General features: G+C 48.5%; 1 protein-coding gene across 3 annotated transcripts in view; it reads right to left on the bottom strand.

Annotated features, from left to right (window-relative positions):
- TRIM9 (tripartite motif containing 9) overlaps positions 1–17818 on the bottom strand; it is a 67922-nt gene that overhangs the window by 10768 nt on the left and 39336 nt on the right. For 2 of the 3 annotated variants that reach the window (XM_058026444.1, XM_058026447.1), the window contains exons 4-7: positions 11562–11672; positions 10059–10212; positions 6632–6789; positions 3865–4003 (exon numbers count right to left, since the gene is read on the bottom strand). In XM_058026444.1, coding sequence (XP_057882427.1) covers positions 3865–4003; positions 6632–6789; positions 10059–10212; positions 11562–11672 — 562 coding nt within the window. The remainder of the gene's footprint in view (positions 1–3864; positions 4004–6631; positions 6790–10058; positions 10213–11561; positions 11673–17818) is intronic. The other variant, XM_058026445.1, reaches the window with a different exon arrangement.

The following is a 17818-nucleotide window of genomic DNA, read 5'->3' as shown; positions in this document are numbered from 1 at the left end:
TCAGCCTTTAAAAACCCTGGTTGCTGCTCAGGGTCGCTCCATGGATGGTCAGGAATTTAAAGCTGGGCTCCAGATGAGGAGCTGGGCTTGAAAGAAAAGGTTCTGGTGCTTGGCTTGGCTGGGGAAGGGAGGAGGGAGCTCTGGGCCTGGAGAGAGGCCTGGGAGGCACTGCTGAGCTCCATTTCTCCCTCTCCACCTGGCCCTTCATCCTGACACCCAGAGCATGGAAAGAGGTCAGCAGGAGTCTGGCCAGAGGCCAGGAAATCTGCTGGATGAGGGAAAAGCAGGAGAGCAGGGGCTGCCCAGCTCAGGGAGGAGGAGGAGGCCGGGAGAGAGCCCAGGGCAGCCAAGCAGAGCTGCCACCAGCCAAGCTGTGGGACATGTCTGTGCCCTGGGTCACCTTGGGAACTTCCAGACTCACTTCCCAGCCCACAGCTGAGCTTCATTCAGGTGCTGGAGAAACAGAGGTTAAGGCAGAGCCTTGGGCTAAGATGTGACAGAGCAATCCCAGGGATTGTGTGGAAGAGCCCCAAATAGCTCAGGAGGGGACACAGTCCAAGGCAAGGACGTCACCTTCCACCCCTGCTGTCCCTTGGCTGTGCTGGGGACAGGGATCTCCATCCCTGGGAAGCCCCAGCACACAGAAGGGCTCAGGAGCTCAGACCTTCTCCCAGCCTTGTCCTGCTGGTGGCACCAAGAACCAGCTCTGAAGAGTGACCTGCCATAGTTTCCCTGGGGATGAGCAGAAGGTGCCTCTCCCAAGGGCCGGGAAGATGTTCCTGCTGCAGATTCCTGCCTGTGCTGCCTTCCCATGGGATTTTCCACCTGGCAATTGCTGTGGCTGTTTGCCTGGGCAGCACCTGCAGAGCCCCAGACCCATCCCCTTCTTCTCATCCTGGTTCTCCTCAGATGCTGAACCCTGCAAGGCCTTTTGCTCCCCACTACCCTCTCAGGAAACAGAGGAAACAGAGGAAAGGCTTCAGTTCCCTTCCACAGGCTGCAGATAAAGATCTCATGGGCCAGAGCTACAAACCAGCTCTTCAATGCCAGAATTCCTCAGAGCCACTTAGAGCAGGACAGCCAGAGATTCAGAGCAGTTCAGAGAGATTCTCTCTTCGCATCCAGCCTGTCCCTTTTTTGTCCTCTCTTCCCACACAACCACTTTGCAGGAAGCTGCAGAGCTTGGCTGAAGGGAAGAGCTCAGCCTACTTCAGACAAAATAGCTCTTAAGAAGGGCTGATGGTGCTCTAAAAGCCAGGAATAAAAGCCCAAGCCAGGGCTGTGATGTGCTCCTTTCACAGGCACTGCGATATCCGGAAGCTGCACACACAGATGTGATTTATTTCTCTTTCAATCCCAAAGAGCTCAGGCAGCCTCTAAGAGCACAAAATGCTCCAGGCCTGTTTGACTTTTTCTCCCTGCTCTTTTTTTTTTTTTTGTGCTGGAATAACAAATGCAAGAGCTCATTCAAGTGAAAAGGCTGAATGAATGCAGCCAAGGAGATGGAACTTCTCCGTGGTGGCACAGCCCTGCTGGGACCACAAGCAGCTATTTTCTCCCAGATTCCTTTGTATTTTGGAGCTTGGCTCAAGGTGAGAACGCCTCTGAGAGGCAATCAAAGCTGGGAAGATCGTAGAGGGGACCCTGTTGTCAACTCCTGGCTGGGACAACTTAAAGCCCAGCTGGTTTTGATGAGGAAATTGTGCCTCAAATGTGTGGTGTGAGGCACAGAGGAGATGAGAAGTCACAGCTCTGCTGTCTCCTGCTAAGGCTGGCGTGGGAGCTGTTGACCTTCAGGCTTTGGGAGCAGTCCTGGCCAGCCTGGCACGGGGCTGGATGGAGCTCATCCCCTCCCTGGATCTGCAGAGGAACTCCTGCAGCTCCCGTGCTGCTGGTGCTCAGTTTGCAAAGAGGCACTGAGGTGTCTCTGACAGATGTGCCAAGGCCTCTGTGCTGTGCTGTGCCCTCCCTGCCTCTCCTGTGAGAAGTTTGTCACAGTTTTGCTGTCTGCTCTAGCTCCGAGTGAATCCTATTCCTGGCTGACCTGCCCTTTCCAAACTGGAATGGTGATCTGCAGGCAGCAGGGGAAAGTAGCTTAGTTTCTCTAAGAGAAACAAGCTTGCTCTGCTTTTGTCTTCTATTTCTTCAGCAAAAATCCCATTTTTCTCCTTGCTGAAAGCCCCCAGGGCTGCTCTGTGGCTCTCCCCTTCCTTCCACCCCCCAGCAGCCCCATGATCTGTGTGTGTTCCCTTCTGATCCCAGCTGCCAGCCAGCTGGATGCTGCTGTCAAAAACCCTCACACGGCTTGGAAAGGAGAGATTTTCATCTGGGAGCAAGGAAAAGGGATTGCAGCAAGCGTGGAGAGCTCCCACAGAAGGGATTTGTGCCTGGAGGGGGCTGATCCCTGCCTGCCCATCTGCAGCTCCCCACTCCCACCCCGGAGCCAGCCCCGCCACTCTCCACCTGCACGGCAGGAATAAACCAATTTTCCACCATGGATTAAGTGCCTACTGTGACAAATGGACTTAGAGGCAGGCAGGGAGATCTCCCTGCAGCCTGCAAGGGAGGGTTTAACATTCTGAGTGGGTGTGGGGGCGATGCAGACGATGCTGCAGGGCTTCCCTGGCTCTGGAAGGACACTGGGACACCAAAACACTGCTCCATGGCTCTGGAAGGACACCAGGACACCAAAACACTGCTCCATGGCCCCTCTGCTCCCTGTCTGCCCTGCCAGGCCTGGATCCTGTGCTCGTGGCATCGTGCAGGAGCAGTGCTGGCAGTGCTTTGCTTTAAATGGGCCCAATGGAAGCATCTGAGCTTCCCTTCTGTGTCACATCACCCCAACTTCAAACAACTCCCTTCCCAGAGAGCAGCAGGCACAACTTGCCAAGGACCTGTCCTGGGAAACACAGTGAGAAACCTCAGGGAAGGAGGGAAAACAATTCTTATCTCTATTCACTGCTCCTGCTGTTTTTGCACATGTGGAATGTGTCAGGAAGATTGTGTACCTGAAGGGATTTGGTAATTGGGTGATGGTTGTTTGTGTTAATTAACCAATCACTCCAAGCTGTGTCCTGGCTGGCTCAGACAGCCACGGGTTTTTCTTTAGTATAATATAAAACATAAGTACAGTTTCCTTTAGTATAGTATCTGTTTAGTATAGTATTAATAATACATTAGTATTAGTAATATAGAATATATATAATATATTCTATATTACTAATACTATTCTATAATATGGAATAATTATAGATCTATTAGTATTAGTAATATAGAATATATATTATATTTTCTGTATTACTAATACTATTCTATAATATGGAATAATCATAGATATATTAGTATTAGTAATATAGAATATATATAATATTTTATGTATTACTCATACTATTCCATAATACAGAATAATTATATATATTAGTATTAGTAATATAGAATACATATTCTATACTCTATATTACTAATACTATCCTATAATACAGAATAATTATATATATTAGTATTAGTAATATAGAATACATATTCTATACTCTATATTACTAATACTATCCTATAATACAGAATAATTATATATTTATTAGTATTAGCAATATAGAATAGCTTGATTGTTCAGCATCCTGAATCATGGAGTCAGACCCCAATCACTCCCAGACCTTGGGGTGTCCCTGCACTCCACATTCCCGCCGTGCCTCCCCAGAGAGCAGAGGGAAAGGCTGGCACGGAGCTGCTGGCTCTGCCGGAGGCTCCTGCCCCAGCTGTGCCCAGCTGTGCCCGGTCAGCGCCGGAGCTGCTGCAGGGCTGGCCCAGGGCGGGCAGCAGGAGCTGGGCTGGGCTCTGCCGGGCCGTGTCCAGGCCCTTCCTTACCCTCGGAAGTCTGCAGCACCAGGGTCTTGCTGTAGGGGCTGACTCCCGACTTGTTGAAGGCCTTGACACGGGCACTGTAGGTGCTGTTGAAGTGCAGCCCATCCACCGTGCACATGGTCTCCTTGCCCACGTACACCTCCTGCAAGAAACGGCTCCTGTCAGCGCCAGGGACGGCACTGCCACTGGCACACGGCAGGAAAAATCCCCGCGCCAGGATCTGTTCTCCTGAGAGACCTCAGAAACGACATGTAAGCATTGATTATCTGTGCTGTGGAATGCAGCAGGGGCATCTGGGATTGGTCTCATGTGGTTGTTTCTAATTAATGGCCAATCACAGCACAGCTGCCTCGGACTCTCTGAGAATCAAAAGATTTTATTATCATTCCTTTCCTTCCTTTGAAGCCTTCTGATGAAATCCTTTATTCTATTATTTTAGTATAGTTTTAATATATTATATAATATATTATATTATATATTATATATCTTTTAATATAATATAGTAATAAATATAAAGTAATTAATATGTCAATATATAATATATATAATATACTATAATGTACAATAATAATATAACATACAATAATATACTATGATAATATAGTGTAATATTATGTAATGTAACGTTATAATGTGATATGATATGATATGATATGATATAATATAATATAATATAATATAATATAATATAATATAATATAATATAATATAATATAATATAATATAATATAATATAATATAATATAATATAATATAATATAATATAATATAATATAATATAATATAATATAATATAACATAATATATCAAGCCTTCTGAAACACGGAGTCAGACCCTCATCTCTTCCCCCCTGGGACCCCTGTGAGCCCCAGCCCAGGGAACAGCCTGGCACGCCTTGGGGGGCACAGGATCCCCCCCGGGCATCCCTGGGGGCTGGGGAGGGCTGAGGCTGAGCAAGGTGGGGTTTGTTCCCTGGGCTGCAGCTCCAGCAGGAGCTGGGGGGTTCTGCCCCTCTGCACTGCTCAGTTGGGATCCCACATGGAACTCTTGTCCCCAGATCTGGGGTGCACCATCAGGAGGATGTGGAGCTGCTGGAGAGAGCCCAGAGGAATCCATGGAGCTGCTCCAGGGGCTGGAGCCAGGCTGGGAGAAGAAAAGGCTCCAGGGAGAGCTCAGAGCCTCTGGCAGGGCCTGAAGGGGCTCCAGGAGAGCTGCAGAGGGACTGGGGACAAGGGATGGAGGGACAGGAGCCAGGGAATGGCTCCCAGTGCCAGAGGGCAGGGATGGGTGGATTTTGGGGATGAATATCACCAGCAGCAAGCACTGACCTTGTCCTCCCCACACCCATCCTGCTGCTCCCTTCCCTGCAGGTCCCACCCCTCAGCTCACTGTGGGTGAATTCAGAGTGCACTGGGCTGCTCCTGTGCCTGCCCTCCCTCCGTGGATGTGAACGCGCCAGGATAATTATTGGCGTGTTGGATCAGAGAAAAATCATATTTTAATTGTGTAATTACAGCAATTTAAAAGCCCTCAGGCCTTAAACACCTCTGCTTGCTGGCAGCTGGCAAACCATGAGGCTTTCATGGCAATTAGCATGCCTTGCATGAAATATTCAGCAGCCTAAAAATATGGATTTTATGGAATGGTTTGGATTGGAATGGACCTTAAAAACCATCTTGTTCCACCATTGCCATGGGCAGGGACACCTCCCACTGTCCCAGGCTGCTCTGAGCCCTGTCCAATCTGGCCTTGGACACTTCCAGGGATCCAGGGGCAGCCACAGCTGCTCTGGGTAACAAGAGCTTCAAACTTTGAGTTTCCAAGTCCAGGTGGCCACGGGAAAGGCATTTACACCCCCTCAAATCAGCCTGCACCCCAAACCCCACAGTGTGTCTGCACCATCTGCTTCCCTGGGCAACCCAGCAGGGAAGACAGGACTTAAAAAAATAACATGAGGATAAATCTTGTGGCAGGGAACCCCTCAAATCCTGTGAAAGGGAATGCCTGGAAGCAGAACATCCCCCCAATCCCATGGCAGGGAATCCCTGGAGGCAGAACATCCCCAAATACTGTCTGAGGAATCCCTAGAGGCAGAACATCCCCCCAAATCCTGTGTCAGAGAATCCCTGGAGGCAGAACATCCCCATAAATCCTGTCTCAGGAATCCCTAGAGGCAGAACATCCCCCAAATCCTGTTGCAGGCAATCCCTGGAGGCAGAACATCCCCCCAATCCCATGGCAAGGAGTCCCTGGAGGCAGAACATCCCCCAAATCCTGTGTCAGAGAATCCCTGGAGGCAGAACATCCCCCCAATCCCATGGCAGGGAATCCCTGGAGGCAGAACATCCCCCAAATCCCATGGCAGACAATCCCTGGAAGCAGAACATCCCCCAAATCCCATGGCAGACAATCCCTGGAAGCAGAACATCCCCCAAATCCCATGGCAGGCAATCCCTGGAGGCAGAACATCCCCCCAGTGCTGTTGCAGGGAATCCCTGGAGGCAGAACATCCCCCCAATCCCATGGCAGGGAATCCCTGGAGCTGGAACACCCCCATAAATCCCATGGCAGGGAATCCCTGGGGGCAGAACATCCCCCCAGTTCTGTTGCAGGGAATCTCTGGAGGCAGAACATCTCCCCAGTCCCATGGCAGGGAATCCCTGGGGGCAGAACATCCCCAAATACTGTCTCAGGAGTCCCTGGAGGCAGAACATCCCCAAATCCCATGGCAGGCAATCCCTGGGGGCAGAGCCCCGTCCCAGACACGTACCCTGAACTGGCCGCCGTTGCCATCGTCCAGCTCCAGGATGTATCCCTCCACCTGCACGGTGGACAGCGGCGGCTGCTTCCAGGACAGCGTGGCGCTGTTGTTGTGGGTGCAGCACTCCTCCAGCTGCAGGATCGGCGGCGCCGGCACTGGGGACGACACTAATCACCAATTAGTGCGATTAGTGCGACCCCGGGGGATGCAGGGTGCAGTTCCTGCCTGGGTGGGACGGCAGCAGAAAGGATTTTTCTCCCCCTGAATTCCTCCCCCCTGCCAGCCTGGTGAAGCTTTTCTGCTTTATTCCCGTTTTCTAATTGATTTTGGGGAATTATGGCAGCACAATGTGTCTGTTTTGAGCTGCCTGGACCTTTCATGCAGCCAGTCCCAAACCTGGGACAAATCTCCCACAGGTTCTGGGCTTACCTACAGCCCTGCTTTTCCCTTCAATAAATCCACTGCAACAAAACTGGGGGGGCTGAGCACCCCCTTTGGCTGCCATCAGCTGCACTGGGGACAGAAAGGACTGCCACGGATTTTCCTGTTGTGTTTGGGCATCTCCACATGTCCCACAGCCCACTCCTGCTCTGAAAAGCAAGGGAAGAGTGACAGGGAGATGTGCCCTGACACAGCTCTCAAGGAGCTGCTCGTCCACCATCCTCACCCTCACTGCCCAAAGTGACAAGAGCCACTGGAAGCAGACATGGAGGAGCCAAGGATGCCTGGGAAAAAGCGGGATTTGCCCAGCATTCCCCCTCTGTGACTCCTCCACCTCCTGGGCTGCATCCTCCAGGCTGGCCGAGGGTGTGGGATGCTTTGGGATTGCTCTTTATGGAGGCCTCAGGTGCTGCCCTCTCTCCCCTGGTGCTGTGACACAGATTTGGGATGCAAACCCAACCTTCTGCAAGTCTGCAAAACCAACAGCTGATTTGCACAGCCAGGCTGAGCTGGGAGGATGAGGAGGAGGGATTTGATAAGAGGAGGGTGGGCGGCTGAACCAGCAGCAGATTTGCTCTTATTAATTAAAAATAACCCTCTGGGCTAAATTGCAGGAAGGGAGGGCAGGAACACAGGGATGTGAAACAGCAATCCAGCCCTCCCTGGGTTTGCTATCCAAAAATATTCCTGACATTTCAGATGAACAGCCTGGCTAAGGAAGAGCCAGCACGGGCAGCTCCTCGCTGCCACCAGCACCATCAGCTGAGGATGATCATTGTGGTGACAGTGTGGCCAAAATCCTGCCTGTCCCTGGCCCCTGAGACACCCTGGGCTGTGCAGACAGCTCCAGGGCCAGCAGTTCCAGCTGTGGTGGGGGGAAGAGCAGTGCCAGAGCTGCAGCTGGCTGGTGGCTGAAGGTCCAGGCCAGGCTCAGTGTCCCCCTGAGCCTCCCTGTGTCACAGCCCCTCTGCAGCTCTGTCAGCTTCCCTGGGCTTCCCAAACCCCAAATTCATTCCTCGTGGGCTGCAGCAGCCCTTGGTGGGACAGGAGAAGGAGCACAGAGGGAAGGGGGAACAGCAAGGAAATAGAGAAAAATAGAACTGGAATAGAATAGAATAGAGTAGAATAGAATAGAGTAGTATAGAATAGAATAGAATAGAATAGAATAGAATAGAATAGAATAGAATAGAATAGAATAGAATAGAATAGAATAGAATGCCAAAATGATGATCTAAACCAACCGGGAGGTGAGGGAGGCAGGGCAGAGCCCAGGCTGGGTGACCTGGCTCTGTTTGCAGGGACATCTGCTCTGTGACAGATGCTGCTGAGCACGGGGATGTGAGGAGAGGTTTGGGAAAAGCCTTGTGCTGCTCTCAAAAGAGAGGTCCCGACCTGCAGAGCACTTTTCAGTGCACTAATAACTTTGTCATAGCACTTTTTAATGCACTAGTAAATGTTTAATGCAGTAGGAGTGCTTTTCCAGGCAAAGCCAAACCCCTGGCACCCTGCTCTGGCACACAGGTGCCCAGGGATGCAAAACCCCCAGGAATGGGCACAACTCTGGGTCTGGGGTGCCCAGCCCTGCTGGGAGGTTGTTGGATTAGGCCCTTTTCTGACCCAGAGATGGGGCAACTGAGAGGTGTTTTAAAACTTCCATTTTCAGTCTCATGTGAAGGGTGAGACAATAGAGATGTTGTAATTCACACCATCACAATCAGAAGACAACTATTTCCTAATTACAATAAACTCTTAAGTGTTTCTTGGTCCATCAGCCTTTGCTACACCATGGTGTAAATGCCTTAAAGCCAATCATCTAAAATTACCCCTTGTGGGTCCTACTACAATACACCTTTTATAGTTCTCCAAAGTATTTAGTTTAATTAGTTTAATTTGCAAAGCCAGCCTTTGAAACTTGTTTTTAGTTCTATTTTTCTCTTAACAATCTTTGTCTTACTCTATAGCATTTCTAAGTCAGCATTTCTCATCTCACAGTTTCCATACAGATGCACTCTATGACAGCTTTCTGTTAAGCTTGGAGAATTCTCTATGAATTAATATCTTACAGGAGGTGAGAAACTCTCCTTTTCTGCCCTTCCCCTGGCATGGCAGCTCCCAGCAGGAGCAGAGCTGAGCTTTGGGATGTGTCCTGGATTGCCAAACAAATTGTTTTCTGTTTGCCATCTGTATGGCACTTGTCTTCTGTTCATTGGGCAGTTTTCCTTATCTCTTCCACAATCACTCCTCCCTCTGGGGAGACACCTGCTGATAACAGCTATTGAATGTCCCTGCATGGCTGATAAGAACTACAGCATCCCATTGGCAGATGTGAGCCCAGAGGGAGGAGCCAAGCATTCCCACATGGATATAATCTGGAGATTCTGGAACACCAGCCAAGCATTCCTGCCTGGATATAATCTGGAGATTCTGGAACAGCAGCCAAGCATTCCTGCCTGGATATAATCTGGAGATTCTGGAACACCAGCCAAGCATTCCTGCCTGCATATAATCTGGAGATTCTGGAACAGCAGCCAAGCATTCCTGCCTGGATATAATCTGGAGATTCTGGAACACCAGCACAGCTTCTCCACTGGATTTCCCAGAGGATTTCCCTCTTCCCCTGGATCTCCAGAGGAAGACTCCACCCTTCTCCAGGATCCCTGCTCCAGCAGAACCAGCCCTGACCCTGCAGGAGGGCTGAGCCACAATTCCAATGGGACTGCTGCCAACAGCCTGACCCACAGGGTGTCAGGTTGGGTTCTGGCTCTGGCAGTGTTGGTTTGGTTTACTGCATTGTTTATTTTATCCTTTATTTTCTTCCCTAATAAAGAACTGTTATTCCTGCTCCCATATTTTTGCCTGAGAACTCCTTAATTTCAAATTTATAACAATTTGAGGGAGGGGGTTTACTTTTTCCATTTCAGGGGAGGCTCCTGCCTTGCTTAGCAGACCCTTGGCTTTCCAAACCCAGGCAGGAAGGCACTGGAAGGATCCTTACCTTTCATCTGCACGAAGTCCAGCTGGTGGATGGACTGGAGCAGAGGGGCATTGTCCAGGTTCAGGTCGAAGTCCGTGGTCATGCGGGGGGTGAGCGTCCCCTTGCCCCACTGATCCTCGGTCATGTGCACCCTCCTGATGAGAGCATCTGAGATCTGCAGGGCAGGAGCAGCCTCAGCTGCCGTGGGTGTGTCCCATGCCTTGTCCCCACCCTGCTGTCCCTGTCCCTCTGCCTCCCAGGCTGAAGGCTGGGATGTCACACGAGGTTTCCAGCATCACTCTTCCCTGCAGGCTGGGCTGGAGGAGGAACCCTGGAGTGCTGGGCGCTATTTAATGGCAGGGTTTTGTGCTAAAGTGTTGGAAAACCCCAGTTTTACAGAGATGGGGCAACTGGGAGGTGTTTTACAAGATTTTATCCCCTTATCAGTCTCATAGAAGGGTGAGACACAAGAGATGTAAAACTCAACGCCATTCCATCAGAAGCCAACCTATTACTTTAAAAATGTTTTTCAGCCTATCAGCTTTTGCCACACAATGCTGCTAATACTTCACTCCAGTCACCTAATTATTTTTCCCCACGATGCGTCTCTCACAGTTCTAATTCTCTAAAATGTCTGGTCTTTTTGCAAGGCCATAGTTTGAAACTTGTCTCCAGTTCAGTCTCAGCAATGTCATCTCTACTCCATGACCTTCCTAAGCCAGCACACCTCATCTCAGATTTGCACACAGGTGTACAAGGCTGTGTGAGCTTTCTGCCAGGCTTTGAGAACCCTTTACAAACCCATTTCTCACAGCAAAGGGAGCCCAGGAATGCCTGGTGTGTTGGTGTCTCAGTGGAGAGCCAGGAGCACGGTGTGATCCCTGCTCCAGAGATGCACCATCCACCCCCTGATGCATCCCTCTTGACAGGAATGGTGGATTTGTCTTTACTGTGGGTCTGCTGATTGATAAAATTAGCACTGGGAAATAAACAATGGGAAGGATTCCACTGATTGCTGAATGGAAAAATATATTTGCCTTTAGAAATAAACTTTAGGTTTGCTAATAAATGAAATTAGACATTGAAAGATGAAAGAAACAATGGGGAAGAAAACCCCCTAAATTATGTAAGAATTAAAAATTAAAAGGGAGGGTTATACATTAGAGGGAAATCTCTGGTATCAGGTGTTTTGGGAAGTCTGTACCTCAGAAATCGGGAAGAGAGAAGGGAAATGCAGCCAGGAAACTGGGATAAAAAGGAGGCTGTATCCTCCAAAATGTAAGGGATCCTAGGGGAATGCCCCATGGCCTCTCCCTTTATTTGAATAAAGCCAAAGGACTGCTCTGTCTCCTTTCTGGACATAAACCTCTGGTGTTTGTGGATTAATTTTCCTGACACTCTCCTCCAGAGACGTCCCTGCCCTGCTGTGAACGTGGAGCTGAGCAGAGGCAGATCCCTGGTTTTATGGTGCCATCCCCCCTGGAGCAGCCCCAGCCCTGCAGCACCCCCAGGCCCCAGCCTGACCTGCAGGAAGCCACTGGGGTCGTTCTCCTTGATGACCTCCAGGCAATATTCCATCAGCCCCGTGGTCTGGCGCAGCTTCACCGTGCAGTGCGAGATCTGGTCCCTCACCACCTGCAGGGGACAAGGACACCAGGGTCACCAGGGCTGGCCAACACTCACACACCGGGCTCCAGACCCTTCAGAACCTGGGGAACAACAGTGCAGAATCACAGGAAGTTTTTAAGGTCCCTTCCAACCCAAAGGAATCGTGTTCCATCCCCTTCCATGGCAGGGACACCTTGCACCATCCCAGGTTGCTCCAAGCCCTGCCCAACCTGGCCTTGGACACTTCCAGGGATGGGGAATCCACAATTTCTCTGGGCAACCTGTTCTAACAAGCTTTGTTCAGCCCAAAATCATCATTAACACACATAATTATTCAAAGCAGGAGGGCAGCTCCATGCCCTGCCTTTAATTAAGCCAGCTTCCAAATGGCAGCTGGTGAGCTCCATGCCAAGGAAATGCCAACTTCCATGGATCCAGAGCTGCCCTATCCATCCCTGGGCATGCAGCCAGGTTGTGGGGCTGGCTCTGGGGCAGTGCACTCATGAGGATGAGGAGTGACTCTGGCAGCTGCTCTTTGCCAGAGGGATGAACACATCACCTCCCACAGCTCCATCCCTGAGGATGTGTTTGAGATGCTCAGCAGCTGCAGGGACCATGCTGCAGAATTCCCTTTTTTTTCCTCCACAGACTGGGGATGAGCTCTGAGGGAAAGGAGATAAATAAATAAAATAAATCCAAGCTCAGCCTGGATTGGGGCTGCCCAAGCTCCACATTAAGGCACCTCTTGCACTCACAGTTCCTTCCCCAAGGAATCCCATTCCAGCATCCCAAGGGTGAGGTTTGCTGGTGCCTCAGGGCTCTGCTGACCTTCCCTGAAGCACAGCAAGGAGCAGAGGGCCCAGGCTGGATGCCACAAGGATTTATTTGGATGCCACAAGGATTATTTTTATTTATTTATTTGAAGCTGGCTGCTCCTTCACGCTGAATCCTGCAGGTCCAGGATTTCACTGGCAGAGCAGCTCAGGGAGAAAGATTTTATTCTTGGATGAATGTGCTCAAGTGCTCACAAAAGATTTTTTATTTTCCACTTGTGGAAGAGCTTTAAAAAGCTGTGTACAGCCCTCCACTGGCACTGAACAAAGCTGTGCAGCTCTGTGGAGTGTTACAGAGAGGATGAGCTGTGAGGATGAGCTTGGCAGCTGCAGCCAGATGGGAAAAGCTGCAATAAACAGGGATGAATGTTGTATATGTGGGGTTCCAGGATGAAGGAAGGAATGAGGAATTTGACTCCATGTTCTTAGAAGGCAAATTTCTTGTTTTATGATATAATATATATAATAAAATAATATATAGATTTTATATAAATTAAAAATACGTAAAATCTATGTAAATATACAAGTTATTGTATATAAAATAATACACATATGTTATTATGTATATGTAATATATAATTATATATAATACATATTATATTATATTATATTATATTATATTATATTATATTATATTATATTATATTATATTATATTATATTATATTATATTATATTATATTATATTATATTATATTATATTATATTATATTTTACAGAAAGGATACCTACAGAAGGCTAGAAAGATACTAATGAAAACTTATGACTCTTTCTAGAGCCTCCACACAGCTTGACCTTGATTGGTCATTAAGTTAAAACAATTCACATGAAACCAATGAAACAATCACCTGTTGGATAAACAATCTCCAACCTCATTCCAAAGCAGCAAAACACAAGAGAAGCAAATGAAATAATATTGTTTTCCTTTTTCTCTGAGGCTTCTCAGCTTCCCAGGAGAAAAATCCTGGGCAAAAGGATTTTTCAAAAAAAATATGAGTGAGTGCCACGGATGGACATTCCTGGGAGCTCAGTGCCTGCTGCTCCTCCTGCCAGCACTGCTGTCTGAGGGATGGGCAGGGGAAAGGAATTACAGTGAGGGAACCTGTGAGTCCTGCAGGGCCATCACGTGTTGGTTAATTAAAATTTAATCACCTCTACTTAATCACCTAGCAGGAAGAAAAGAATTACCAGCCTTGCAGCTTAGAAGTAAAGATTCCTTCAGGTTGGAAAAGCCCTCAAAGACCACCCAGGCCAACTGTCCCCCCAGCACTGCTCTGGTGGAACCCTGGGAATTGCAGAGAATTTCAGATTTCTGTGCTGCCAGGCTCTGACCCCCAAGAGAACACTGCACTGACCTGAGACTGTAGAAAAAGCTTCCAAAATTAAATGATAGAACTGAGATTATGGGTGTGGAGTTTGAATAGAAGTGTGTAGCATCACAGAGTAAAAAATGTAGAGCTTAGAGTTTTAAAATGTAGTAAAAAAAAATATATATATATATAATGTAGTAATATATATATAATGTAATAATATATATAAAAATATATATGTAGTAATATATATATATATATATATATATATATATATATATATATATATATATATATATTTATATATTTATAAAACAAGACAGAAGTTTTAAAGCAGAAGCTAATCCTTCATAAGTTTAGGTAATATTGTGTAATTGGATAAAAATGTCCATATTGTGGGACATGGGTAGTTAGTCATTAAGTTAAAAGTAAAAATAATTTAATAATTGCTTAATTAAACAGTTTATCTTTAAAAGGCCTTGTAGAGAGAGAGATATGACTCCATTTTTAGTATGCTAAAGTGCTGTAGAACTCAGGGCTTGTGAGACTTTGACATACATAAGAACCTATAAACATCTGAGTTCAAACATATCTCACACTACTAACCACAACCTTAACAAAAAAAAAAGAAAAAAAAAAACCAAAAAAAAAACCCCAAACCAAAACCACAAAACAGAAAAAAAAAAAAAAAACAAAACAAAAAAACAAAAAAACACAAAAAACCCCACCAAAAAACCAAAAAAACAAAACAAAACCTCCCCAAAAAACCCCAATAAACCAAAAACAACAACAACAAAAAAAGGAAACAAAGAATCCACATTGACTCAAGTCCTCAGGTCCACACGAATTTTAAATCCCTCCAGGCACGGAGATCTTGAGCACCTGTGTCACGGCTGGACAAACCTTTCCATGAATAAATTTTCCCTACTACCCAATCCAAACCTTCCCCTGGTGCATGTTGAGGCTGTTCCCTTTCATCCCGTTCCCTGGGAGATCTGGGACAACACACAGCTTGTGACAATTGCCATTAAATGCCACTCTCCAGAAGAGCTGCTGGGATTTTGAGGGAGCAGATTTTGAGGGAGCAGCCATTCCTCGCTGCTTTCAGCAATGCCAGGCTGTGGCAGAGGGAGGAAGGGATGCAGGGTGGACAGGGCAGCAGAGGGAGCTCCCCTATTGCTCCTCTGGCCCTGGACACTGTCCACAGGCTGGTGGAGATGCTCTGAGCTGGAGCTGGACCTGCACGGGCTGGGTTTGGCTCAAACACTGCTCTTGTTAGATCGGGGAGCTCATTCAATTCCAGTTTGTGACGCTTGAGTGCACTGGAACAGCTCTGCTGGAGTGAATCACACAATTCCAGGATGGAATCACACAATTCCAGGGTGGAATCACGCAATTCCAGGGTGGAATCACGCAATTCCAGGGTGGAATCACACAATTCCAGGGTGGAATCACGCAATTCCAGGATGGTTTGGATGGGAAAGGATCTATAAAAGCCACCCAGTGCCACCCCTGCCATGGCAGGGACACCCTCACTGTCCCTGGTTGCTCCAAGCCCTGTCCAGCCTGGCCTTGGGCACTGCCAGGGATCCAGGGGCAGCCACAGCTGCTCTGGCAATTCCAGCCCAGCCAGGAATTCCCAATTCCCAATCTCCCATCCATCCCTGCCCTCTGGCACTGGGAGCCATTCCCTGGCTCCTGTCCCTCCATCCCTTGTCCCCAGTCCCTCTGCAGCTCTCCTGGAGCCCCTTCAGGCCCTGCCAGGGTAAAGCAGAGCCAACAGCAGCTCCTGGAGATCCCACTCCCACCCTGACCTCCCTGGAAGAGGGCAAGCCCCTGGATTTCCCTTCTCAGTCCCCCAGGACAGGATCCAGAAGGTGCAAAGCAGCTTTTTGGCTTTGTGTGACCCCTCCTGCTCAGGACTCGTCTGCCCCTGGAAGGGTTTTTGGCTGTGTGGATTTTGGGTCTCCCAGCTGCAGACCATGAGATAAAAGCAATCTGTGGGGTCCAGCCCTGCTGTCAGGGCTCATCCTGGCTGCACCAGCCATGGCAGAGGCAGGATTTGCACTCCCTGCCTGCTGGGAAGGGGATCCCACGTGGAATGGCTGGAAAAGCCACCCCGACCCCTCTGTGGGGAAACGCACGTGCCACTGGGAAGGCAGCAAAGATGGGATTGCTACACCAATCTTCTTATCTTCTTTGCAGCTTAAATCTCTGTCTGCTTTGCCCAGGATAATGAATTTGTGAACCTCTCCCTGCTGGAGCTGCTGCTTTCCAAGGATTTCCAGCAGAATTGCCATCTGCTGCCTCCAGGAAACAGCATTTGCTGGGTGAAGACATAATAAAAGATTTTTTTTCCTATTAAGGTGATCAAAGACCAGAAAAAAAGAGGCTCCAGCAGCAGAGACACTCCAAACTCCCAGGGCAGCCTTTCCCAGGTGAATCCAAAGCTGCAGCCCTGTCCCAGCCCTTCTCTAACTCTGATCCCCTCAGGGATCCAGCATCACCCATCTGGAGAACCAGAGCATAAAACAGCATTTTAATTTCACCATCTCTACAGCACAAAAGCCAAAAGCAGAAATCCAAGTTGCCTTCACCAGCGCCAAAGTGCTTTTAAGGCAAATAAAAAGGATTTTTGGTTGGGATCTAGTGGGGCTTTAAAGGAGAAATGGGATGGACACAGGGCAGGAAGATCCCATCAGTCACTTTGATCAGTAAAATTAAAGGTCTTAGAAACAAGACATCAACATCTCTCACACATTTGGGCCTGGTCTAAACCCAGTGGGGTCACCAAAGCCAAAATATTTTCCATGTGGCAAGAAGCCACTTGAATCTTGTGATTCCTAAGCCACAGAACCCTGGGATTCTCCTCATGCAGGAGGGATTTGTACTCCCTGGGACCCCAGAAATGCAGAGTTTGTTGGTGGAGGGAGCTGGAAGGGAAATCTGGGGGTTCCTCTGCCTTGGATTTGTGCAAGAGCCTGTGCTGGGCTGAGGGGCAGGCTCTGGGGCCAGGAGGGACTCTCAGGAAAACGTGGCACATCCACAGGGGTTTGAACACATCCAGGATGGTGATCCCACTGCTGGCCTGGAAATCCATCTCCATGAAGAAATTTTCCCATCTAAATCTCTCCTGAAGCACCTTGAGGCTGTTTCCCTTTGTTTGCTCAGAGAAGAGACTGAGCCCAGCCTGGCTCAGATTTTGAGGGGATTTGGGAAGCTCCACTTTTTTTTCTGTGGTCATTTTTTACCAAATACCAATTTCCCCCCCTTTAAGTGCTAAATAAAGCGGCAGCCAAAATCTGGCTGCTAATTCCAGCCTATAAAAGGGGTTTTTGTGCACTCACAGCAGTTCACAACAACCTTAAAATAGGACAGTTCCTTCAAGAGCTTTTCTTCCCTGAGATGGCATTAACTATAATTTACATTTTAATTTTAATACAGCTCCTAGAAGGCAATAACATCTCCACTTAAGTGTCCTCCTCCTTTTCCAAGTGCTTGGGTGGATAACAGACTTCAAGGCACTCAACCTTCCCAGTGCTGGGGTGAGTCCTGCTGGGAATGTCACACGGAGGACACAGATGGAATGTCACCCTCCTCACCCTGGCTCACCTGCACGCCCAGATGGAAAAATCCCAGCTGGAAAACCCCCAGGACAGACCCTGGCGAGGTTCTGAGTGTGCAGAACCCCACAGCCAGAGCTTTTTCCAGGTGGGTGACTCAGGAGAGGGGCTGGGAAAGCAGAGCTGCAGTGCTGGCACCACCAGGAACCTGATCCAACAGGGAACACCCGGTTCCACTGGGAAATCCTCACTGAAACCCTGAAGAAGGAGCAGCATTTCACCCATGGAGAGGCAGTGCCATGGACAGAAAGCCTTGGGGAGTGTTTTGTGCCATCTGCTCTCCTGGGAAATGTGGCAAACAGCAACCTGGAGAAATCATGGAGCAAAGGCATCCCATGGCCTAAAAAAGACTGGAATGGTTCACAATGCTGCTGAGGGCTTCAAGGGGAGCACCCAGAGCTCAGTCTG

The sequence above is a fragment of the Melospiza georgiana genome, chromosome 6, assembly GCF_028018845.1.
Source record: "Melospiza georgiana isolate bMelGeo1 chromosome 6, bMelGeo1.pri, whole genome shotgun sequence".
In the NCBI taxonomy this organism is placed as follows: Eukaryota; Metazoa; Chordata; class Aves; order Passeriformes; family Passerellidae; genus Melospiza; species Melospiza georgiana.
The sequence above is the reverse complement of the archived record's forward strand: the minus strand, read 5'-3'. Positions and strand labels throughout refer to the sequence as shown.